The sequence below is a fragment of the Muntiacus reevesi genome, chromosome 9, assembly GCF_963930625.1.
Source record: "Muntiacus reevesi chromosome 9, mMunRee1.1, whole genome shotgun sequence".
Taxonomy (NCBI): Eukaryota; Metazoa; Chordata; class Mammalia; order Artiodactyla; family Cervidae; genus Muntiacus; species Muntiacus reevesi.
The window spans coordinates 25,067,696-25,093,344 of NC_089257.1; the positions used below are offsets into that span (position 1 = coordinate 25,067,696).

Sequence of the window (25,649 nt, forward strand, 5' to 3'; positions counted from 1 at the left end):
AATCCACCTCCAGTGGTGAATGCCTTGCTTTGTCCTGTTGGGGCTCCCTGCACCCTGAGCTTTCCAGCTCTCACTGTCAAGCTCTCAAACTGGACAGTGAAGCCATCAGAACTGGGCCAAAGCCCCATGCTTCTGGCACGCCAAGGTTGGAAGTGGCTGGCCGTATCCCAGAGGTGCTATTTTATCCCTTGCCCCAAACCATGCACCCCCAAAGAGTGTGCAGCCAACAGATTGCAGCTCAGGCCTCTCTGGGCTGTCCACCCCAGCTGTTCCTGCCGCGGCAACCGGCCCCTTCTCGTGCGCCCTCTGATATCCAGATGGCAGCAGACACAGCGGTAAAGGCAGCTTCAGTCAGGCAGCTCCCAGGCCAGCTGTGTGTCTGATGAAGCAGAGAGCCCGGCAGACACAGCCTATCTGGAGGGCTCACAAAGGCAGCGCACAGCCAGCCACAAAACATCGGCAGGTTTTATCCTCAGCCCAGCCAAGCGAGTTTTCTGTGTTGATTCCAAAGTATGTTCAATGATGTTATAACGACAACCACTATGATTGAGCACTTAGTGTCAGGTGTCCTGTGTTCCATCCACCCTTTGGTGGAGATGTGAAGTGAAGTGAAGTGGCTCGGTCGTGTCCGACTCTTTGCGACCCCATGGACCCTACCAGGCTCATGGAAATTTCCAGGCAAGAATACTGGAGTGGGTTGCCATTTCCTTCTCCAGGGGTTCTTCCCAACCCAGGGATCGAACCTGAGTCTCCTGCATCGCAGGCAGACGCTTTACTGCCTGAGCCACCAGGGAAGCCTGATGGAGATAGTGTTGTTACCATCATTCTGTTTACTGTGCTGCTTCCCATGTCAGGAAAAGGGTTTCCCAGCTGGCACTGGGTAAAGAACCCATCTGCCAATGCAGGAGACATAAGGGACACAGGTTCTATTCCTGAATTGGGAGGATCCCCTGGAGGAGGGCAGGGCAACCCCCTCCAGTGTTCTTGTGGCCTGAGGCACTGTTCCGGTGCTCCAGGGGCACTCGACATAAATCACAGCAATACCTTTTCCAAGTCATCTCCTAGGATGATGGAAATAAAACAAAAATAAACAAATGGGACCTAATTAAACTCAAAAGCTTTTGCACAGCAAAGGAAACAATAAACAAAATGACACCCTCTTAAATTATGTGCCCAAGACAAGTGTCCTGTTTGCCTCACCCTAGTTCATGTCTTGATAGGCCTTTCTTATGGGGTCTTAGCTCCCCGACCAGGAATCGAACCTGGACCCTTAGCAGTGAAAGCTTGGAGTTTTAACCACTGGCCCCCCAGAGAATTGTCTAGATAGGACTTTCGAAGTGAGGACTGATGCATTGTGAATAAATTACTGCCTGATTACACATGGGGATGCTGAGATTGGGAGGGTGTGTAATTAACCTGAGGTCACGCTGCAGGTGACTTGGGCTGGATTCAGTCCCAGACTTGCCTGGCTCCAGTGCCTCTGTTCTTCCCATCACTCCAACCTGCCCCTGGAGCACCTCCTCGGTCACTTAGGCATGTGCGCCCGCAGGAGGAAAGAGGTTCTCAGACTGGACTTCTCTGCTCTCAGAACCGCCCACCAGAGATGGGCCAGAACCCACCCTGGGACTCTGCTCTACCAAGTGAGCGCAGCGTGGGCACAGATTCTGCAGCCCCACCAGGCTCACTGGCCCTGCAGCGCAGAGGTCAAAGGGGGAGAGGACCCTCAAACCACAAAGGCCCCAAAGGAGCCCCCTCCCCACTGAAGGTGCTGAGGCAGCAGCATCGTGTGCTGTCACCCACTCACCCAGCAGCCTAGGGAGGACAGAAGCAATGACTCCTTTGTAGTTGGTTTCCCCGCTGAGGAGCCAGATAGATGGTCTACTGGACGGAAGCTGTAGAGGCATTCTTGCAACAGGAGTTCTTTCTCTGTCTCCTGTTTGAGGCCTCAGCTGGGTGAGTAGTGTCTCCAAGGAGACGGCCGATCTGGGGAAGAACAGGAAGAGGCTTGGCCTCTGCCCTGCCCTTGGTTGGACACATCCATGTCCTGGCTCTGGCTGAGAATCACAGGGCTCTGGGGTCAAGTCTCTTGGGCTCTGAGTGACAGGGATCACTTGAGCACTAATAGGAGCCTGGGAAGGTACCAAAAAGAGCAGCCAAAGTCTTCTAACCCACGGGCGGCTCATGTTTGCTTCAGAGGCCCAGAGCAGAACATGGGGCTCCTGTGGGCATCCCAAGCCAAGATATAAACCATTCTCTGGGAAAGAAGGAGGACTTGGCCCCAGCGTAAGCCATCCATTCACTGTCATTGGCATCTGCTGGCCCCAGGCCTCTTCTCGAGGGTTAGTGTCACTGACCCTGGACACTGAAGCTGCAGCTCCCAGCACCGCCGTTGCAGAGCACAGGCGGCCTGGGGCCCTGGGAGGTGCCGTCTCCTTGCCTATTGACCCAAGCTGGGAGGTCTTCAGTGGACAGTCAGTCTCCTCCCACTGCCTCTGGCCTTTGAAACACAGCACTGCAAATGCCCAGCCCAGGAGCACCAGAATTAAGAAAGGGGCAACAATTAAGAAATAATGGTGGTTTTCCCTGGTGGCTCAGACAGTAAAGAATCTACCTGAAATGTGAGAGACCCGGGTTTGATCCCTGGGTCGGGAAGGTCCCCCTGGAGGAGGAAACGGCAATCCACTCCAGTATTCTTGCCTGGAGAATCCCATGGACAGAGGAGACTGGCGGGCTACAGTCCATGAGGTTTCAAAGAGCTGGACACGACTGAACGACTCACACACTCACACACACACACAAGAAATAATGGTAGAAACAGTATTGAGATGAGAAAGCATTTGGCTTGAGGACAGTTATGTAACACGGCATCAGTGACTTATCCTTGAACTTAAAACATTTATTATGCTACAACCTGTGTAGGTCTGAAGTTTAGGAGCTGATTCACTGGGTCCTCTGCCTCAGGGTCTCTTGGAATACTGAAATCCTGGCGTCAGCGATGGACTAATCCGAAGGCTTTGCTGGGGTGGATACACTTCTCAGCTCACATGACCATTGGTAACAATCAGTTTCCAGCTGTTGGCTGAAGGTCAACACTCCCTTGATAGACGGTCCTCTCCAACAGGACAGGCGTATTAGAGATACAGAGGGAGAATACCAGCAAGGCAGAAGTCACAAAATCTTCGATAACCTAATCACTTTTACTGTATTCTCTTGGTTAGGAGAAACCAAGCCCCAGCCAACACTCAAGGGGAGAAGATTACACAAGGGCATGAATACCTGGAGGTATCCAGCGATCACTGGAGCCATGTCAGAATCTGCCGGTCATAGCTGGTTTGCACTGAACAAGTTACACTTCCATCTTTCCAGATGCCTTTAATTACCTGCCCGTGGCCCTATGAGACACTGGCCATAATAGCCTGGACCAAAGTGATGCCTGGGGCTCAGCCCTATTAGATGCTGTGACTCAGGTAGTTTGAATGGAAGACTCAGAGAAAGGCAATAATCATTCCTTATTCTAAAGGAATTCTAGGCACTGGGTCCACAGTAATACATGAGACGGACATAGTCTTTGCTTCACGGCATGAAATAGGGAGAAGTAGAGAGATGCACAAGGCAATGGCAAGAATGAGGAAGCACCAGTGGCCATGAAGAAAGCAGCATCCACGAGGTTGTGAGAAGAGGAAGAAGGGGAAAATAACACAGGGAAGCAGAAGCAGAGGCACAGACACAGGTGAGCCTCGCCCCCGCAAGCCCAGGTATAAGGAGAAATGCATCCATTTACTAGCTTAGCAACTGGCTCAACTCCACTAAAGAGATATCATCTTCCCTGAAAATTCTGGAGATCAAGGTCACAGATTGAGTTGCTTGCCTGTCATTGAACCTAGGGGCCAGAGTTCTGATCAGCCACCTCTGAGTCACCTGCTAGTCTGAAGAAGGAGGGGGACAGAGCTGAGATCAATTTCACTTAAACCACATGAAAAGACTCCAGAGCTACCAAGGTAGACAAAAACAACAGCTATGTGCTATATGTGGAGTTTAGAGGAAGGAAGGCGGGGAGGGGACTTGTTGGCTATTGATGTCTGCCCAAGAGGCACCACTGGACAGACTTTGGAAAGCTGCTCTTCATTTTCTGTGCATTGTGGGGCATCCATACTTCTGTTGTTTGCAACACCTACAGGCGGTCCTTTCAGAAAGCTCTGCGTTCTGAGTGCACAGAGCACCTTTTGGACTCTGGACCAGCAGGTTAAGCCAGAAAGTCAGATGTTTGTTTCCATTTTTCACTTATTTATTTCTACAGGATTATTTGTTGAAAAATGTCTCAATTTGCAATTCATTCTCATTTATTGTTTTCCAGTTCCCTTATTTTTTAGGTCAGTTCAGTTCAGTTCAGTCGCTCAGTCGTGTCTGACTATTTGCGACCCCTTGAACCGCAGCACGCCAGGCCTCCCTGTCTATCACCAGCTCACAGAGACCAGCCAAACCCATATCCATCGAGTCGATGATGCCATCCAACCATCTCATCCTCTGTCATCCCCTTCTCTCCTGGCCCTCAATCTTTCCAGCGTCAGGGTCTTTTCAAATGAGTCAAATCTTCGCATGAGGTGGCCAAAGTACTGGAGTTTCAGCTTCAGCATCAGTCCTTCCAGTGAACATCCAGGACTGATCTCCTTTAGGATGGACTGGTTGGATCTCCTTGCAGTCCAAGGGACTCTCCAGAGTCTTCTCCAACACCACAGTTCAAAAGCATCAATTCTTTGGCGCTCAGCTTTCTTCACAGTCCAACTCTCACATCCATACATGACCACTGGAAAAACCATAGCCTTGTCTAGATGGACCTTTTTTGGCAAAGTAATGTCTCTGCTTTTTAATATGCTGTCTAGGTTGGTCATAACTTTTCTTCCAAGGCAGAAGCGTCTTTTAATTTCATGGCTGCAGTCACCATCTGCAGTGATTTTGGAGCCCAGAAAAATAAAGTCAGCCACTATTTCCACTGTTTCCCCATCTATCTGCCATGAAGTGATGGGGACCAGATGCCATGATCTTAGTTTTCTGAATGTTGAGCTTTAAGCCAACTTTTTCACTCTCCTCTTTCACTTTCATCAAGAGGCTCTTTAGTTCTTCACTTTCTGCCATAAGGGTGGTGTCATCTGCATATCCGAGGTTATTGATATTTCTCCTGACAGTCTTGATTCCAGCTTGTGCTTCCTCCAGCCCAGCGTTTCTCATGATGTACTCTGCATATAAGTTAAATAAGCAGGGTGACAATATACAGCCTTGACGTACTTCTTTTCCTATTTGGAACCAGTCTGTTGTTCCATGTCCAGTTCAAACTGTTGCTTCCTGACCTGCATACAGGTTTCTCAAGAGGCAAGTTAGGTGGTCTGGTATTCCCATCTTTTTCAGAATTTTCCACAGTTTATTGTGATCCACACAGTCAAAGACTTCGGCATAGTCAATAAAGCAGAAATATATGTTTTTCTGGAACTCTCTTACTTTTTCGATGATCCATCAGGTGTTGGCAATTTAGTCTCTGGTTCCTCTGCCTTTTCTAAAACCAGCTTGAACATCTGGAAGTTTATGGTTCATGTATTGCTGAAGCCTGACTTGGAGAATTTTAAGCATTACTTTACTAGAGTGTGAGATGAGTGCAATTGTGCGGTAGTTTTTTACATCAGAAGACATTAAAAAAGGAAATAGATTCCCTTGATCTTGATTGTAGGTCTACCCCAGAATATCATTGGAGGTTTCCTGGAGTCCCTGTTGATGTATAATTTTGTTTGCAAATCTAGCCAAACCTCCCTGAAGCAATGGAGTTTTGCACTGGCTCTTGAAAGCCTCCTTACTCAGTACTGCATTTGATCATGTCATGTTGTTCTCTTGGAATTGGCCAGGGTGGGAGTATTTATACCAAAGTGAAGTCCCTTAGTCGTGTCCAACTCTTTGAGACCCAGTCTCCCTGTCCAGGGGATTCTCCAGGCCAGAATACTGGAGTGGGTTGCCATTTCCTTCTCCAGAGGATCTTCCTGACCCAGGGATCGAACCCAGGTCTCCTGCATTGTAGGCAGATACTTTACCATCTAAGCTACCAGTGAAGTCAATTATACCATGAAATATACAAATGCCATAGTTCATGGCTTCGCTTCCAGGTTGAGAGCTGGTGGTTAAATATATGCCAGCATACCACTGCCTCTAAGGAAAAGACTTCTCAAATGACCATATTTTAGTACTTTCTTATTTTTCTTGCCCTTTCAGGGCCTTTGAAAAAAATTGTGGCATAGTTGGATTCTTTAGTTTCTCTCTTTATCTCACCTCCGCTGCTAGTTTCAGTATTAGTCCCTCACCGGGGGACTAACAATTAAGAAAACCAGCTGGTAAATATCTGATAGCCCAGAACAATCGGTCTAGCAAAATCCTAAATTCTACAGCAAATTTCTGTCTTCCTGAGGTTTACAAAAATACTATAATTATAGCATTCAATTTAGCCCTAGACGGTGGTTAAATTTCAGCTGCTATAGATGTGCTTTCTGGTCTAGTAGTTTTAAGGGGATATTTTGCAATGTTATTGTGCTTTTCCTGAGACAAACTCACTTAGAAAGTCAGGAGAAAGAGCGGAAGAAAGAGATGTACCTAAGTGAGTGGGGACCATGAAGTTGAAAGAATGAAGTAAAGATCAGAAAACTCTAAGAGCTTGGAGAGGAATGAAATAGAAAGGCTTCGAGACAGACTCTTAGAGTCAGTGTTTTGTTTTGAGTCCTTAGCGTATCAATCAAAGAAATTGATTATTGAATTTTTTAAATTGAAATATAGCTGATGTGTAGTATTATGTGAGTTTTAAATATACTACATGATACAGACATGCATTATGAAAAGATCTCCACAGTAAGTCTAGGAACCATCTGTGCCCATCCAAAGTTGCTGACTGTTGAAGTTTTAATATATTTTCTCATAATTTTCTAAAACTGTTGTTAAATGCATTAATTCCCTCACTTTGACATGTCAAACTTCCTTCAAACGGTCAATTATTCCAAGTTTTACGGGCTGGATTGCGTCCCCATAAAAATCATCTGTTGAAGTCTTAGCTCTCAGTACCTCAAAGTGTGATTGTATTCAGAGACAGGGTTTTTAGAGAGGTGATTAAGTTTAAATGAGATAATTAGGCTGGGCCCTTCTCTGATATTTTTATCTTTTCTAAGAAGAAGAAGTTAGAACACAGACACAGAGGGAAGGCCATGTGAAGGCCCAGAGAGACAACAGTTCGGTACAGGCCAAGGAGAGAGGTCTCAGAAGAAACCAAACTTGCTGACACCTTGGTCTCGAACTTCAAGCTTCCAGAGTTGCGGGAAAATAAATTTCTGTAGTTTAAACAGCCTAGTCTGTGATACTTTTTTATGGCAGACCTCACAAACTAATACACCAAGAAGAAAAATGTTTTGCCACTTACCTAATTAAATGCAAATTCATTTGAGGAGTAGAAATTCTGCCAAGAGGACATTGAGGCTTTGACATAGCCAAACCCATGACAAAGACACCAACCACTACGGTTGGTCAAAAAGTATATGTGTTTATGAATGTTTTTTTCAGATGCCCCAACCAAGAACATGTTAGGGAGGGGTGAGATAATCAATAACCCAACAATTATTGACCTTAGAATAGATTGAGCAAAGTGACCTTCTTTTACAAATTGATAAGACAGGGAATATCCTCATAAAATTTTGAAGGGGACCGAGAGCAGAATTTAATGCATGACTTTTGCATGAATTGTTTGCTGGTCTCCAAACCGCCAGCTTATAGTCCTCAGGACTGGTGTGAATTGAATTGAAGCCTATGCCTCCAACTCTCCCCATGGAGCCTTCTTTATGTATTCAACAGATGCCAGTCAATCCAAGTCAAAACAAAGACACACACGACAAGACTTTACAAGTAGTCGTGCTAAGTTGCTTCAGTCGCATCCGACTCTGGGACCCCATGGACTGTGGCCTGCCAGGTTCCTCTGTCCATGGGATTTTCCAGGTAAGAATACTGGAGTGGGTTGCCATGGCCTCCTCCAGGGGATCTTCCTGACCCAGGGATCGAACCCACATCCCTTACATCACTAGCGCCACATGGGAAGCCCAATCCTGGCACCAGGTCCATGGCCTGCCTCCTCAGAAACAGTCAAACAGAATCAAAAGCAAAGCAAGCAGGAAAAGAATAAGCAGATTAATGGCAAAAATATTCACCAAATGGTACAGCTCCAAAATAGTTCTCATTATGTGATGACTGAGACCTAATTTTCTTGTTCAAGAACCATTTGGTTACAAATCCCAAGATAATAAATTCAGCAAAGACATTTTAATGGAATGCATCAGGGGAGTCTATAGAGTCACACTAACTACCGTTGGGCACAAAGAACCAGGTGCATGAATCTGTTGGATCGAGGACTTTCAAAATAATTTCATTGGAACCTCCAGACTTATCAAAGGAGATAGCCACTGCTCAGAATCTGAAAATATTTCTTATCTATTTACTTTTGGCTGTGCTGGGTCTTCGCTGATGTGCACGGTTTTCTTTAGTTGTGGCACGTGGGCTTCTCATTGATGTCGCTTCTCTTGTTGAGGTTCGTGGTCTCGGGCTCAGTAGTTGCAGCACATGGGCCTAGTTGCCCCATGGCATGTGGGATCTTCCCGGACCAGGGATAAAACCTGTGTCCCCTGCATTTGCAGGCAGATTCTTAACCACTAGGCCACCAGGGAAGTCCTGAAAATATTTCTTGAGTAAAGGAGGAGCCATACTGATCATGCGAATTTCTCTAAGCAAAGCAAACTGCTGGTCTTTTATGGATTGTTGGGAAGAGTGTATTTGGGGTTGGGTTGGTTTTAGAGGCAGGATAGGTTGATGTCAACCTTGGAAGCGTGTTCACAGAAGGCAGTCCACCAGCAGTGATGACCGTCACTAATAGCCTGGCTTTCAGAGTTGTGTTCATTGAAGTGACTTCTCACTCATTAATTCATCAGGTATAGAATTGTCACTGATGGATTAAACAGGTTGAAAACTATTTCTGGTGGAAACTTGTACCATGACTATAGAATGTCCTAGTCCTTTCCTAGGAGTGTGGGACCACCATGTAACAATCTTTATATCTTTTATTTTGTTTATTGAGTATCTCTTACCTCAAGGAGAGAGATACACTCCAGAGGGGCAGAGATTTTTTCTCATTTTGACCCTTACTGGATTTCCAGCATCTAGACCTATCTGGCACAGCATGCTAGGATGCTTCAGCCCTGTCTGACTCTTTACAACCCCATGGACTGTACCCCACCAGGCTCCTCTGTCCATGGGATTCTCCAGATAAGAATACTGGAGTGGGTTGCCGTGCCCTCCTCCAGGGGATCTTCCCCACTCAGGGATGGAACCTGTGTCTCCTGCGGCTCCTGCATTGCAGGCAGATTCTTTACCTCTGAGCCACTGGGGAAGTCCTCTGGCACACAGTAGGTATACAACAAATATTTGTTCAATGAATCCTGACCTCCAGATCTCGACCTGTAGAATCTTTCAGGGAAGATACGGTTTTCTATTTGAATTACTTAGCCAAAAATCCATTACTACAGACACTGGGCTGGATCTAATCATGATAAATGCTTTTGAATTGAGGGTGATTAACGAGCTGTGGGATAAAGCTAAGTGTGTGCGGCGTGCCTGCTGCCTCTCCAGGTCACGTTTTGACTCCACTGTTACTGTACGTGCAATGGATTTCGGATACTGGCAGGATCACTTGGGTCATTAATCTTGGAACATTCATCCTCTGGCTTTCGTAGTTCTTAGAGATTTGCTTCCTTTTGGTCTTATGGTCCTAGAATGTGAATTCCAGGAGGTGGTATAGCATGGTGATCAAAAAACTTAGGCTCTTAGTAGTGGCATCACTTGGAGAGGCCATGCAGTTTCCAAGCCCCAGTCTCCTTGTCTGTAACATGGGAACAGTAATGATAGAACTTAAGTCATACGACTATGGTTTTCACCACCACCAGTACTATCATTGGTCCTTGTCATCCACGCAACCACAGGGCTCTAGTGGGCTCCCTGTGTCCCAGCACAGGCCAACATGAGTGTGTCGATCTCATGAAGCTGATTAGTGGACCAAATGGGTTAATGCTTGAGAGCATGTGACCTAGTGAAAGCACATAGCAAGTGCTCAATAGTGGCTTGCTTCCTTCCACCCTGGGATGGTGGAGGAGGTGGAGTTCCAAGATGTGAGTCAGGGGCTAAATCAGCTGTCCCACAGAGCATTAGCAGGGATTGTCGTGGGCCATGAGCCATGGATGCAAACCAAGAAAGCCCTCCTCCAAACCCTTCCTCCACCCTGCCCCTGGAGCTGAGGTTCCAGTAGACAGCCCTCCTCCCCTGAGGGCCTTTCTCCCCAGGGAAGGTGCAGAGAACATGCCCAGCAAGAGTCGATGAGCCACTTGCCAAGGTCAGTGCTCAGAGGGAGGTCAAAGGGTCTGGGGGCAAGAGGTCAGAGGTCAAAGGTCTGATGTCAGAGGCCAAGAGGTCATGGGGTCTATGTTGAGGTCAAAGGTGAAGGAAACAACAGGGATTCGAAATTAAATTCCAACCTGCAATTTATCCAAGAGATGAGGACTATTGTGAGGTTATGCAGAAACCCCTGCCTTCCCTCTGGAGGCAGAACATTCCTGCTGCCAGTGCTGCCAGACCCCAAGCTTGTCTCCTGGGGCCAAGGCTCTCTGGAATGAGGATTCTCCCTGGGCTGCTGTCTGCTGCTTTCCCATTTTACAGATGGACTTACTGAGGTATAAAGAAGGGTCTAGCACATGGAAATAGTCCTGGGAAAACTGAGACCAGGACTGGTGTGGCCTAGTCTCTCTTTGGGAACTAGACGTGACAAAGCATCTCTCTGGCACATCCTGAAATGACAAATGAGGCCATTCTGGGTGGTAGTAAGGGCTGCAGGAATTTCATTTTGAAAATCACAATCCTTCTATCAGCATTCATTTGCCTGAACGAGGCTTCTAAGCAGAGCCCAGGCTTCATATCAACGTGCCAGTTCCTTCCTGGCAGATTCATCTGCCAGGGGCTTGCAGACTGGCTCCTGCCACCTGTTTCCCCCAGTCCTGAAATGTTTTCCAAATCTCAGACAACAGAATTAACATGGCAAAGTTGATTGAAAACCACAGAGGTGAGGAAGCTATCGAACCAGGAAGGCAACATGGCTAGAAGTGTGTGTCTTCCTAAGTGGCTGCCCTCTGGCTCCCACCTACCTCAGTTCAGCACGCGACAGGTAGTGTGTGGGTGCCCGGCCCTGGGAGCCCCTCTCCATGGTCTGGGGCTGTTTACTGTCGACACTAATCTTTCTCAAGTAAGCCTTAGGCTCAGACGAGAAGCAGAGCAAAATGCCAACACCTCCTCTGGGGCTCAGGGCTCCCTAATGTGGGGGATGGGGCGCAGGGACACTCAAGTGACGAGAGCTGGAGCCCTGGACATGTGTGCTCCCGGAGAAGTGTCTCCATAGCCAGCCCTGCCTGGCAAAGCCTTATTTCTCCCGGGTTCCTGGGTCCAGCTCCCAAACTGGCACAGATTTCCAACATTTACCAGACAGACAGCACTGTGGCTTCGGGGGTCAATTTTGAGAGTGTCAAGTCAGCAAATAACCCCTCAGGAAGCAACGTCTAGTTCTGATGGAGAGCCTGGAGGCAGGAAGTGGACATTTCAGTCCAGGACTGATGCCATCATTTGAAGTTGCAGCGCGATAACCGTGGGTGGTACACCAGTTCCCCAACAGGGTAAGGGGAATGAAAAGGAGGGGACATCACTGTCATAAAATGATGGGAAAGGTTAAAACCAAGTGGTTGGAGCATGGTCTTTGAGTGCAAAACTGAAATTGAAGGCTTTCAAGATTTAGCTCTTAGAACTAAATCTCTTTACATCTGTGGCCCTTGGTTTTCCAATCTGGAGAGTGGATGGAACAATGGTATCCATCTCTCAAGCTTCATTTAGAACAAGGATCAGGAACTTTTTCTATAAAGGGTCAGATAGCAAATATATAGGCTTTGGAGGTCATGTGAAATCAGTTGCACCTACTAAACTCTGTGGTTGTTGAATGAAAGCAGCCATAGAATCAGTAAATGAATGGACATAGCTGTGTCCCAATTAAACTTGCTTTACAAAACAGGTGGTGCGTCTGATTTGGCCTGCGAGTCGAAGTTTGCCAACCTCTGATTCAGAGGATTACATGCGACAGTGCAAAGGAGAGCAAAGTGTTTGTCACAGAACTAACCAATAAATATTACTGTCATCCTCACCCTTTTCCTTATTGGCATCGCTCCTCTGCATTTGGCCACATGGACTGTAGCCCGCCAGACTTCTCAGTCCATGGGATTTCCCAGGCAAGAATACTGGAGTGAGTTGCCATTTCCTTCTCCAGGGGATCTTCTCGACCCAGGGATCGAATCTGGGTCCCCTGCACTGTAGGCAGATTCTTTACTGTTGAGCCACCAGGAAAGCCATTTGAATCATCAGGTGCTGCCTAATAAATACCTCTGCTCCCCATCTCTCTGCCTTTACCAACTTGTTAAATTTCCAAAAAAGGCACTTGCTTGAGTTCCTTCGAACTCCTGGATGCAAGTACATTCAGGATTTTGCCCTGAAGTGGCCTTCATAATGCAGACTCTCAAATCTCTTAGCATTTAAAAGCAAGGGAGTTTGGATCCCCAGTGAAGTAAACAAGGATGTGACTCCCCATTAGAAGTTTCTATTGCCCTTCACAAGGGATTTCCTCTGTAATATAGTATGGATTTCTCACAACTGCTTGAAGAAGTAAAGATGATTACAACAATCTTACAGGCAAGGAACTGAGTTTGGGAAGACATCTTGACTTGTGTGAAGTCAGACTGAGAATCAGGAGCAGAGCAGACATTTGATCCCAGGTCTATGGGCTCCAGATTCCACTGCTCGTGCCTCCACGCTGCAGCTGCAAGGAGTATTGGATCAGTCAAGATCGTTGCTGCCAACAATAAACTTGCTGGTTTAAACAGAAAAGGAATTCATTGTCAGTGGCTTGGAGAAATTCTGAGAGGTACCGAGAGTCATGTGGGAGGCTGTGAGGGGAGAAATAGATCCCAGTGAGAATGCCTGACACGTAGTTGCAGATGCTTCAGACCCAGGAACTGCTCCTGGCCCCACCAATGCCTGTCGCCTTTAAGATGCCTGCCCCTGCTGTGGCCTGAAGTTCAATTTCTTCTGCCACCTTAAAACCAATCCTGCACTGTGCTTACTTCTTCCCACCAACCTTTCAAATGCAAGTCTTCAAGAGAGGGTCCTATGGGCTGAGCCTTCTCATGTGTCTCAGCCCTAATTCCCAAACGAGTTACTGACTGCTTCCTGGGGGGTGGGGGCAGGGCTCATAGGAGGGGGATTTCTCAAGCCCAGGAAGAGTGTGCCAAGGGTGTTGAGCCAACTCCACTGTGGGGTACAGACTCCAAAGAAATGAAGGGAAGGACTCAAAGAGATACCTGTACACCCGTGTTCAGAGAAGCACGATTCACAATAGCAAAAAGGTAGAAGCAACTCAGATGTCTGTCAATTGCTAAACGGACAAATGTGTGGTGTATCTCTACAATGGAGGATCATTCTACTTTAAGGAGGAAGGAAATTCTGACAGAGGCTACAACATGGACGAACCCTGACAACATTATGCTAAGTGAAATAAAATTAGATATAGGACAAATCATATCTGTCCATGATTCCACTCATGTGAGGTTTCTGGAATAGTCCAATACACAAAGACAGAAAGTAGAATGGAGGTTACCAGGGGTTGGGAGGAGGGGGAATGAGGAGTTATTTTTAGTGCGTGCAGAGTTTCAGTTTGGGAAGATGAAAAAGTTCTGGAGATGGATGGTGGTGATGGTTATACAACCACATGAATGCACTTAATGCCACTGAGCTATACACTTAAAAATGGTAGAAATGGTAAATTGTACATTATGTATATTTATCGTAAAAAAAGGTGCCAAGCATGACACATATCCACACTGACAACTTTAAGATTTCATTTTCGAGAAGAGGCCCAGAAAGTGACTAATCAGTGGCAACGTGGGCGACTGTCAATCTTGAGTACTTTCTCCTTCCAGAAAGAAACTGTTGGGACCATTAGAAGTAAGGTGCCAGTTCCTCAGCCTTGCTCTGCCAGGCAAGCGACCCAGCGAGCTGAGTGGGTTGGATGGGAGACAGCGAGGAGAAGGGGTGACTGTGATGCTTTGAGGAACAAAAGTTCTGTCCCAACAGGGCAGCTGCTCCTCGGTTTGGGCAAGTCTGACACATGGGCAGGGAGCCCCACGCTGCTCCATCTCCTGGCTCCTAAAAAGAAGCCAGACATCCAGATATTTATGTGAAATCTCCCGAACTTTAATTGTTGGCAACAGATTCAAATAATATGAGAGTCTGCAGGCTGGGATGAAATCTCTTTCTGGGTTGAATGCCACACTTGGGCTGCTGGTTTGTGAACTCTGTTTGAGACTAGAGGCCAGGGCCAAAGATAACATCAAGATGTCAGTTTTAATAGTTGATGCTCAGAAACCCCCCAGGAAAGAATGCTAAAGAAAACATAGCTATGAGCTAAAATCAAAATAAGGGTCTTATAGTACATTCGACTTCCCACGCTAAATTCTCAGATCTCCTGGGGCAGAGTTGGGACTGAGGATTAAACTCCATGGGAACTCAGCCACCCTGCCTGTCCAAGTGGCAGGAAGAGCTCTGCCTCTAAAACTCATTAACCAGGAAACGCAGAGTGACACAGAGCGGGGAGGATGGAGACAGAGAGGCAGAGGACAGGGAAGGACAGAAGGAAAAGGGGAGGATGCAGAACAGGTTTTCAGCCTTTTCTCAGGGCCAACTCCTTCTGCAATCTCTGAAATGACTGCTTCCAGTTGGAGCAAACGTTCTCTGGTTGATGTGGTCCAATTTGAGCCAACTCCATGAGATAGTGAAGGACAAGGAAGCCTGGTGTGTTGCAGTCCATGGGGTTGCAAACAGTTGGATGCGACTTAGCTACAGAAAAATGATTGATACATTCACTTGGTTTGACTCTTCCCTAGTAAATTTGCTCCTGTGAGAAGGTGTCAGAAAGCAGGGGAGAGGGGAATCATTGTGGAGAGGGGCTGGGAAGCTTCTCCATTTTCACTTCTAAAAACTCATTTGGTTTGATGGCCAAACCTGTGGTCAATGTGCCGGCGGTTTCTCTCAGGGCAGGAGATGAGCATCTTACTCCCATCTTCATGAAGCTGCTCACCCAACACCCACACCTGGCCCTTTATGAGTCTCCCAGGGACCCTCAGTGGACACTAGGAAGTCAACACAGATCGTTAACAAAAGTCTCCCTAACACCACGCTTTTCCATTTCCCAACACAAGTTGTCTAAACATCTTACTGGAGACTAAGCTAAATAACAGAATCATTCTAGTTTGAAAACTGTGAACTCCAATTATTAGATACACCTAGAAAAAAAAAATAAAGGTAAAAAATGAAATTCCCCTTTCTTATTAAATACAAAGAAATTAATGTTCAATATTTGTTGAGTCCAATTTACTATAGTACATAACAAGAACCCTCTCACTGGGAAGAGAGAGTATGTATCTGTTCTGGAAACTACTGCTTGGATCAAGATCATGGTTCCCAGGGGGATGAATGCCTGTTGTCTTCACTCTCATCTCAGGCTGGGAATCATACTTCCTGGAATCCCCATCCCCCTGTGGTTCTAGGGGGCAAGTGTGTCAATGAAAGGAGCTTACGTGAGACTTGAAGTCAGAAGTGTAGTAAGTCATTACTTTGGACTGGGGTGAGTGGCCATGTGATTTAAGTCCTCTCCATGAGCTAAGTCACCGAAGTACCACCCTGGACTTATTATAGTGCCTTCCTGGTCATCCTTGCAAGCTCCTCGTTCTCCATCTGTCCCAGGCTTAGGCTGGTGTCATTGGTAATTATGTCTGGGATCCTCCAGCTGCAGCCTTCCAGGCATCTCTCTGCCAGCTCTTCCAGGGTCAGTATAATTCCTCATCTCCATCTTCAATCCCTTTTTCCTGTAACACTTGTAGTGCCTCTGACTGATCCCAGCTGAAACACCGGGAAAACATAAACATCATTTTCCTAAAGAGGCACTTATTAGATCTAAGCCAAGATAGCAACTAGGTCAAGATACTCACATTCCATCACTTTCTGGCAACTGATTCCAACTAGAAAGATGTTATTTAAAGAGCTTATTTTTCACTTACAAGGGAGTTAACCCGTTCTTCTCTTTCTATGATACCCCAAGAACTCATTTCCCTGCTTGAACATGGTGTCAGCTCCTCATCTCTGAACTGGTAATTTCATCCTCTCCAGATAGGATCTGTGGTGCTAGGAAGTTCATTGAAGGCAGTTTCCATTAGTTCTCAAAGAAAGAGTATCTTTTGTTTTTCTTTTGAACTTTTTATTTTGTATTGGGGTGTAGCTTATCAACAATAGTTAACTGTGATAGTTTCAGGTGAATGGTGAAGGAACTCAGCCCAGAGAGAATCTCTTTTTCTTAGATCATGAACCTGGATATTCTGGGACCCTATTTTCCACCACATTTTACAAAACCAAGAAGTCATGGCTTGACCTGGATAAAGCAGGACGCAGAAGTCAGAGAGGGCAAAACAGATCCTTAATGACAGATGTTGAACTAAAGAATTCAGCCCTGTCCCAAACCAACTTCCATACATTTGAAGATGATTGCATTTAGCCAATACACCTTCTAAAATTTAACGCAATTCAGCTTGTGTGAGTGGGATTACTTATAACTATCACTTACAGCTGGGGATTCTATTAAATTCTCACTCACTTGTATAACTACAGGATGTCAAGGGAGTTTGTGTATTTTTTCCCTGGATGCATTTCTTCTCCTATGAACACCTCCACTGCAGCCATCTGAAGCTCCTTCTTCCTTATACTGTTCATTCTTTGAATCTACTGCCTTGCTTGAGGGTAGCAAGTTAAATCGAGAAGATGAACACTACCTCCCAGCTCATTTATCCCCATGAACTTTTCTCTAAGAGACAGACTGTTGTGATACTTTATCTTACAGAATCCTTACCGAGAGTAGATTTTCAACCAAGACCTTGGCATTCAACTCACTGTTTAAGGCCTCTCTGGGAAAGTCTCTACTCATCATAACCCTGTATTTCTTTATTCACTGGAAAAGAGCTAAGAGGGTCAATTAAAATGAATTTCACAGGTCCTTGAACTGCCTTCTTCCTACGTTCTTCCATTTTTAATTTTTTGGAGGTTGGTGCCATTTTGAGGGTTCCAATCTCCAAGGCCAACCATTACTGTGCTATTTCTTTTCTTTTCATGAGCTTCGGATCCATGAACACGATGTAGGAATGAGCCATTAAGTTAGGGGTGGGCAAATGACAAAGCCAGATCCAGCCCATTTTGGTAGTTACTGGAACAAAGGCACATCTAGGCATTTATGTATTGTCTATGGCTGTTTTTGCAGTTGCTACAGAAACCCTATGGCTGCAAAGCCAAAGTACTGTATTATCTGACTCTTTACACAAAAAGTTTACTGATCTCTGCTCTAGATTAGTGTTTCTCAACTGTTTTCTCAACTTAGTGCCCATAAAAATGATACTCTAAGAGATGAAGGAGCTCACATCTTGATAAGATTTTGGGAGCACATTGTTCAGGAAGGTCTCCCTAGACCACTTGGGGCAGGACATGACCTGGTATATGCTTGGGATACTACTAGTCTTTCCAACACCTCTGGGTACCGACACACGATCTACAGCTTGACTTTGTAGGTCCTGTGTTTTGACACCCACAGAGACTTTGATTTTGGTGAAGGCCAAGGTTACTATTGTTCATGAGTGGTGGTGGTGACCTCCTGGGTGTCCTGACTTCTCGTGCAACTGTCCCTGTAGCATTAAACGAGGCTTACAAGAGCGCAAAGATGCTCTCAGCACTGGTGGACCCTTTGGAGCCGTTTGTGGTTCAAAGCTATTCACCAGCACCCCTGTGCCAGAGCCAGCGCATGTCCTGAGTATGTGGTCAGAACCTGTTCAGTATCACATCCACGTGCCCCTTTCCCTCAAACACTGAAGTCACTATGGGCAGAGTTAATGCCCATCTTCTGAACTGACATCCCAGGTCCCTCCAAAGTGGACTGGTGTCCACGACTTTACCTCCAAATTCCAACCATGCCAGTTGTGGAATCCTTAAACACCCATCATATTTTGAGGTCCCATCAGCAGTCTCTCGTCTTTTCTCATTTTATTAGGGTGTACATTCATTGCAGAAGGCACGACAGAAGCAGCTGTCCATTGAACAATAAAGGGGTTAAGAATCATTTACACCAACAGGAAGAATGAAACTGCAAATTTATTTGAAAGTATAAAAATTAAAAAAAAAACCTAATCAAAAAAGCAACCACACATAACCTTTCCAGTTTACATCAACTTTGAATGTCACATGCTATTTATTAACCACTTACTTGTGTTTTTTAAAAATGTCAATTTCAAAGTAAAGGGACTGAGGGCAAGTGATAAGTGATCACAGTGGAACGATTTCAACACTAAAATAAATGCTGATCTTATTTGAGAAAAGGGAGCAGAGATGGTTTTCTCGTTGGCACAGATTTATGCCGTGTACTAAAAAAAAAAATCCTGGTTGGAATGAGTTAAAGAAATAATGCTGGCCACTTATTTGCTATCTTAAGTAGGGGAAAAAGCAAAACTCTGCTGCTTTGGTGTCCTATTTATATCTCTTCTAAAAAACCCACCATTTAAAAAAATCAAATCTATAATAAAAATGTCCCTGTGTTTATTTTAAAAAACAACATTAAGAGGCTCTCCTTATCGACTAAGACCATTTGTCCTTTCTAAGATGCCTGGAAGCTGAAAAGCGCGTGAAATTAATTCACCGCACAATTAATTAAAAATTAGAATCCTTTCCTCTAAACAATTTCCAGAGCACCAGAAAGAAGCAGGGGCCCACCAAGGGGGGAAATGAAGACAGTGTGACTCATGTGAGAGAAAGTGTTCAGCCAGAGCTCCTCACACACTCCGGCTGCCACTTAAAGTTCTCTCTGCACCGGACTACTCAGAAAATAACGCGTGCTATTTTAAAAACGAAAAGATGTGAGCAATTAGGTTTCTTTTCTTAACTTGAAAATCACCAAGTGGCTAGCTTTCCTGTAGCACACTTTGAATTCGGTTAAAAAAAAAAATCGTCTACAGAACAGGATCACTGAATGCCACTTCATCCCCCCTCCTGCAGGCTCTGTTTGAATCAGCATCAAAGAAGTTACTGAGCATGTGGGAAGCAGGTCTGCATGACAGCTGCCCCGAGTGGCTCCACCTGGTTCCAGTTTTGTCCCCCGCCCCCTGGTCAGTCAGTGGTTTCTTGACAAATAGCATCTACGTTTCCACCCATGACTTCCTGAGGGGCTGGGCGCTGTGGCTGGCTGGGCAGGGAGAAAGGAAAGCGATCCTGAACACAGAGCCCGTGAACTGAGGGAGAAAGGCATTGGTCTTTCTGCATCCTTCACGAACTCGATAAATAAAAACTCAAAGTGCAACAATGCACAGACGCCTGGCACACAGGGCCGTCTGGGGGCGGGCGGACTGGTTATTATATAGAGCTCAGCGGGACAAAGGTGTGATCTTGTGCATCTTTGCTTGGACCTCGCTAATGGAAAAACAAACAAAAGACAGCTTTCCTATACACATATAAATAGTCCCTTAACTAGAAGGGAAAAAACAAACACACTGTTTCAAATGCATTTCTAAGAGATTATATATAAAAAAAAAGTCCGAATGGCAAATCTTGACTCCAAACTGTCTGTTAGCCATGTCTCTCAGAGAAGAAACTATGGGATGTCTGGAGAGGTCTGATTCTCGCCCTGACCCTAATCCTAAACCTTGGTGCTGGTATCTATCTGGCTGGGCCTTGGGAAGTTGGGGGGGTGGTGAGTGCCGCCCAGGAATGCGGAGCTCGGTAGGTGCTGAATTAGGTTTTCATGTGAATTAGAAACCCACAGTGTCCTCAAGCCCAACTGCACAGGTAGAATGACTTCTGAGTGTCTGGGGGGACTTGAGAGGCGAGGGTTGAAGCTGCATGAATGGGCAAGGCAGGCTGGGCATGGTTTACAGGGACTAAAGGACCAGATCAGATTTCTGGCCAACTCAGGTTTAGTCCTCATCCCTGGGCTAAGGCAGGTCACAGCTGGGAGGGTGACGATCAGAAACCAGGGAAAGGGCTGTGGACCAAAGCAGACCCCGGTTCTTGGCAGCCTGCATTTTAGGAGCTGAGAACTCGGATAAACTAGTGGTGGGGGCTCCCTGCTTATTCTGGGATGAGGCTGATGATATATGATGCTGGAAAACGCTCTCAAAATGAGGATTCTTGGGCAAATTGTTAAATCCAGAATCTCTCCAGAATTGATGGTTTCAGAGTCCTTCAGAAAACCAAAATGACACTGCTAACTTCTGAAGGACGTTACTCACAGCAACAGTTTTCTTTGGCCCCAGCCTCTCCTGACCCAAGAGAAACGTGCAGCCTCGTGGAACATCCAATGACAGCCTCCTGGGAGGATCACCCAACCCAAATCCCCAGGTGGAGCTCTAAGGTCACAGCCCACACAGAATTTGGTCCAGTCTCCTCTGCCCTTCTGAACATCCCATATGACACAAACACTGTTTTCTCAGTACTTAAGTACTACGTTCTCCCGCCACCTGCAAACTTACGCCACCGCCTCAGCAAGATTCCAACAGTAACAGAAGAATGATGTGGAGGGTGAGGCTGTGATCATTGGCCTCGAGGGAAGAATAAGTGCCCAGAAAAGATGCACCATACAACAGGTCAGCTGAGAGGCCAGAACAAGGCAGGTCGCCCTCCAAAGAACATTCCTGAAATCTGGGCAAGGAGGTGAATGGAGAGACAGCTGACACTCCAAATCACTCCTTGAGGGACCCCGAGGAGCTTCCCGTAAGCGCAAGTTGTTAGGACAGTCAAAGTCAGAGCAGATGAACCCATGGAGACTTTGGAAGAGCCGGAGTTTATACGTCTTCGGTGCCCTGGCTGGGCGCGGAGTCCCTGGGCTCAGCGGTGCCCTCCTGCGGGCCAGGCTGCCCCGGGCTGTGGCCGGGGTCGTCCACGCTCAGGAGGCTGCTGGCTGCCTGGGAGCTGGCGCTGTCGGCACTGCCGGAGCGGGAGCGGTAAGGGGGCAGGTCGGCTTGGTTCAGGGACTCAGTGTCTGAAGAGTAGGGTGGCGGAGGAAGGTCGTACCAGGCGGGTCTGCGATGGAGAGAGCAGGGTGGGGTGAGGAGCAGGGTTGGGGGAAGGGAGAGAGAAGAGAACATATTAGGAGCCCAGGCACGGCAGGCAAAGCTGACTTCTGTCTGTTTTTGAGTGGATGATGATCTCAGGACTGAGATTTTTTCCCTCCAAGGAGAAAGGCAATCCTAGTACTAGGGAAACCAGTGATAAGCAATAAGATGAAGGAAAGGGATCAAAGGTCAGCATGCTCCGGCTGGCTTGTGCCAACTGTACAGTGCCAAATACATAACCTTTGGGAGGGGGAATTCTAAGAAGCCCCCGGCTCATCCTGGGTGGTTCAGCAGGGATGCAGCTGGCCTGAGGTTTTGATGGAGACCTTAATGATCCACAGAATTGGGGGTCCTTACTGAAAGCCAACTCTTTCTGGTTGTCTGGACTTGGGCATAATAATGACACCTTGCTTGCATTGAGATAACTTCAAAGGCATTTTACTTTCCAGCTATCATTTATAGAAGGCTTATTGTGAGTCAGGCATTGCGCCACCCACCTTATATCCTTTATTTTATTTTATTTAGCATTCAGAAGAATGCTAGAGGGAGCCATTACTTGTATGCCCATTGTACTGGGGAGGAAACTGAGGCAAAGGGGCCTTAGATAGTTTGCGTGGGGTCACAAAGAGCTAGTAAGCAGCAGTGCTAGGATTTGAACCTAGGAGTTCTGTCTCCAGATGCAGCAGTTTTAACCTTGCTCTACATCTGATGGTCCAAGCGCTAAGAACACAGAATCTTAGTGCTTATTTGCAAAGATGTCCTTAAGCACCAGGCCCTGGAGCTCTGTTTATCTTTTATGAGGAGGAAAAATGAAGATTATATAATACAAGAGCTGTCACTGGATGGGCTCAAGGAAGAGTCCAGTTAGCCCAGGAACACTGCCTGCAAAATGCCTCACCAGTGAGTCCCAGGCGTATAGAAGAGGGATCCTGTAAGCTAAGGGATGCTGAGAACTGGGGGCTCAGGTAGCTCTGGTCCTGGGACTTCAAAGTGGGTTCTCTGGGATATGCTGGAGGTCACCAAAAGACAGAGGAAGGCTGAGCAGGCGGGACTGAGGTCCACTACCTACTCCAACTACAGAATTCTGCGTTTGACTTTGTTTGTTGGGGTTTCCTGTACAGCTCCATCTGCAATGAGGGTCCTAAGCTTGAGAATTCTCCCTTTATCTTACAGATGATGGCATGCAAAGTTAAGGAACTTATTTATTTACCCTCTCATTCATTCATTCAATTAGAAATCAAACCTCCAACATGGGCACTGTTCTGCGGTAGCAGGTGGGTCCCCAGAGTTGGGTACATGTGTCCATGTGGCATTACCAAGGAGGAGGAGGGATCTGAACTGGCTGGGATAGCTGTTTGTCCTCAGATGAATAACCGAAAAACTCAGTTTTCTCATCTGCAATACTGAGGCAAATATAACCTCGCTTGGTGAGTCGCTATGAGGATTAAGCGAGATGATAATGTGTGAACTGTTTTGCAAAGACTCAGTACAAGGCAGACACTGCGGCATCTTTGCAGCTGCATGCAGGGACCCCGGGCGTGTGCACACAGACTCTGTCCCTAAGTGCGACGACCTCCCTTCCCGGCCGCCCCAGGGTCTCCCGTCCAGCACACACCTTTGGTCCAGCAGGGCCTCTGAGTAGGAGGGCGGGGAGCCCACTTCCGACGCGTTCTGCTCGGCCTGGCTGGCCACGTACTGGATGCCGTTGTTGACGTTGTAGGTGACGTTGCAGCGGTGGGGGTGGTCCAGGACCACCAGGCGGGACAGCAGCACGGGGTGCTGCAGCCGGTGCACCGGCAGCGTCATGAGGTTGTTGCGTTTCCGCTGGTGGTGCAGGACCAGCGCCAGCAGGGCCACCACCAGCACGAAGATGACGGAGCTGCCGATGATGGCGTACGTGATGCTGGGGTAGTACACGAGCTGGCTCTCCGAGGTCACAAACACCTGACCGCTGCCTGGTTCTGGGAGACCCCAGAGGGGAGAGAAAAGGAGAGGGGTTACGGGGTGGCTTCACTCTCGTGCCTCGAAGTCAGCCCCAGGAGGGGCGTGCAATGTTCCAGCAGCACCATTCGCAGTAGCCGAAAAGTAGAAACCGCCCCAGTGTCCACCGACTGGGGTGGACAAGATGTGGGCTGTCCATACAGTACAATATTATCCAGCTATAAAGAGTACTGGCGCATGCTACGACATGGATGAGCCTCAAAACACTATGCTAAGTGAAACAAGCCAGACAGAGTAGCCGAAAAGTGGGAACCGCCCCAGTGTCCACCGACGGGTGGAGAGAGAAACAAAACGTGGACTGTCCGTACCACGGAGTATTATCAGGCCATAGAGAGTACTGATGCATGCTCTGACACAGATGGGGCCTCAAAACATTACACTGAGCGAGATGAGCCAGACACAAGAGACCATACACTGTATGATTCCATTCATATGAAATGTTCAGGAAACGCAAATGCATGGGGACAAAAAGCTGATTAATGGTCGCCTGGGGCATGGGGGCTCACTGGTGATAGGCGTTGGGGATCTTGCTGGGGACATGGGACTGCTGTAAAACTGGATGTGGTGATGGCCGCACAAATTGATGCATTTACTAAAACTCATTGAATTGTAAAGTTAAAATGGGCAAATTTTATATTATGTAATGCACGCTAAGTCACTTCAGTCGTGTCCGACTCTTTGTGACCCCATGGACTGTAGCCCACCAGGCTCCTCTGTCCATGGGGATTCTCCAGGCAAGAATGCTGTAGTGGGTTGTCATTTCTTCTTCCAGGGGATCTTCTCGACCCAGGGATGGAACCCACGTCTCCTGCATAGGCAGGTGGATTCCTTACCACTAGTGCCACCTGGGAAGCCATATATAATGTAAATTATACCTCAATAAAGTCATTTAAAAAAATCAGCCCAGGGGAACATAATATCCAGGGAATGGGAGTGATAATTACTATGACAGAAAGTAGTTTTTCTCTGGAAGTTTATAATATGTATGAGGCACACCAGCCAGTGTGTCCAGGGTTCCTTATGTTGGTGAAGTACTTATTTGATGCCTGGCCCCTTGCCAAGCTTTCAAGATGAAGAGCCAGCGTTGCAGAGGCTAAAATCACGGACTCCGAAGCCATTCAACCCCTAGCAATTCAACTGACTGGCTATGTGCCCTTTGGAAAGTGGTAAACTTCTCTGCTGTAAATTGCTCATCTGTGAAATGGGGACGGTATTAGTCCCCACCGCACTGGGCTGTTCCGAGTGTGAAATGAGTGACTCATTATCAAACACTTAGAACAGCGAACACACTGTGGGTGTTCCAGGCATACATATACATACTTCATCTTATCTGTGTGACTCACAGCAACTCCGTGAAGTAGGTGTTGTAACTGCCTTCTTCTTAAGACAAGGACAGGGACGCTCAGAGAGGTTGGGTCCCCTGACCAGGATCACAGGGTCAGGAGGTAACGGGCTGTGCCTGATTTGAGCCCCTGGGGTCTGACTTCAGAGCCTCACCCCTAACACTTTGCCTGCAGCCCCCTAACAAGGCCCGCTAGGCAACCAGCAGGCATTTGCTCAGAAGCCTTTGGATGAAGCCTGAAACCCACCCCCACCCACCAAGATGCCGTTCCCCTCCTCTCCACCTGGAGCAACAGCCCCACTTCACATATGCAGCGGAAGGGTTTCCCACCAGGAGGACACAGCTAGCAAGGGTGGCCGGGCCCAAGTGGGCCCAGGAAACCAGAGCGGTCCTTCCTCGTGGAAAGCTGGAAGATCTACAACTGCCCAGCCGCAAGAATCATCTAAATGCAGCCTAAGTGCGCAAGTCTGAGACCACACTCGGTGCCCGGTCAACCTCTGAAGCCACGAGGAGGTCTGAGTGGGTCCTCAGCGGCCAGTGTGAGCTATGAAGTGGAAGCAGTACTGTGCGCTGGCAGGGCCAGCCCCGGGCTAAGCTTTCCCACACCCTCGTCACTAATCGCCCACGTGCACGACGTTGCATTTCACCTTCTGTATACATTAGAGTGTGCTCACCACCAAAACTTCGGGTCCCACTCATCACCATGGGCTTCCCTGGTGGCTCAGCGGTAAAGAATCTGCTTGCGATGCAGGGGACGTGAGTTCAATCCCTGAGCTGGGAAGATCCCCTGGAGAAGGGAATGGCAACCCATTCCAGTATTCTTGCCTGGAGAATCCCATGGACAGAAGAGCCTGGTGGGCTACAGTCCAAGGGGTCACAAGAATCACACATGACTTAGCAACTAAACCACCGCCACTCATCACCACCATACAGTTGACCCTCTTTATCCATTTCGCCCTCCCCCCACACCCCCA

At 47.3% G+C, this 25,649-nt stretch overlaps 1 protein-coding gene and 1 long non-coding RNA gene across 4 annotated transcripts in view; one reads left to right on the top strand and one right to left on the bottom strand.

Annotated features, from left to right (window-relative positions):
- Positions 1-25,649, top strand: part of LOC136174394 (uncharacterized) — a 1,095,937-nt gene that overhangs the window by 356,281 nt on the left and 714,007 nt on the right. The window lies entirely within an intron of this gene.
- The window catches only part of LDLRAD3 (low density lipoprotein receptor class A domain containing 3), a 259,271-nt gene continuing 251,881 nt past the window's right edge, over positions 18,260-25,649 (bottom strand). For all 3 annotated transcript variants that reach the window (XM_065944578.1, XM_065944577.1, XM_065944579.1), the window contains 2 exons: positions 22,948-23,293; positions 18,260-21,300 (listed from right to left, as the gene is read on the bottom strand). In XM_065944578.1, the coding sequence (XP_065800650.1) occupies positions 21,063-21,300; positions 22,948-23,293 (584 nt within the window). In that variant the 3' untranslated portion in view covers positions 18,260-21,062. The remainder of the gene's footprint in view (positions 21,301-22,947; positions 23,294-25,649) is intronic.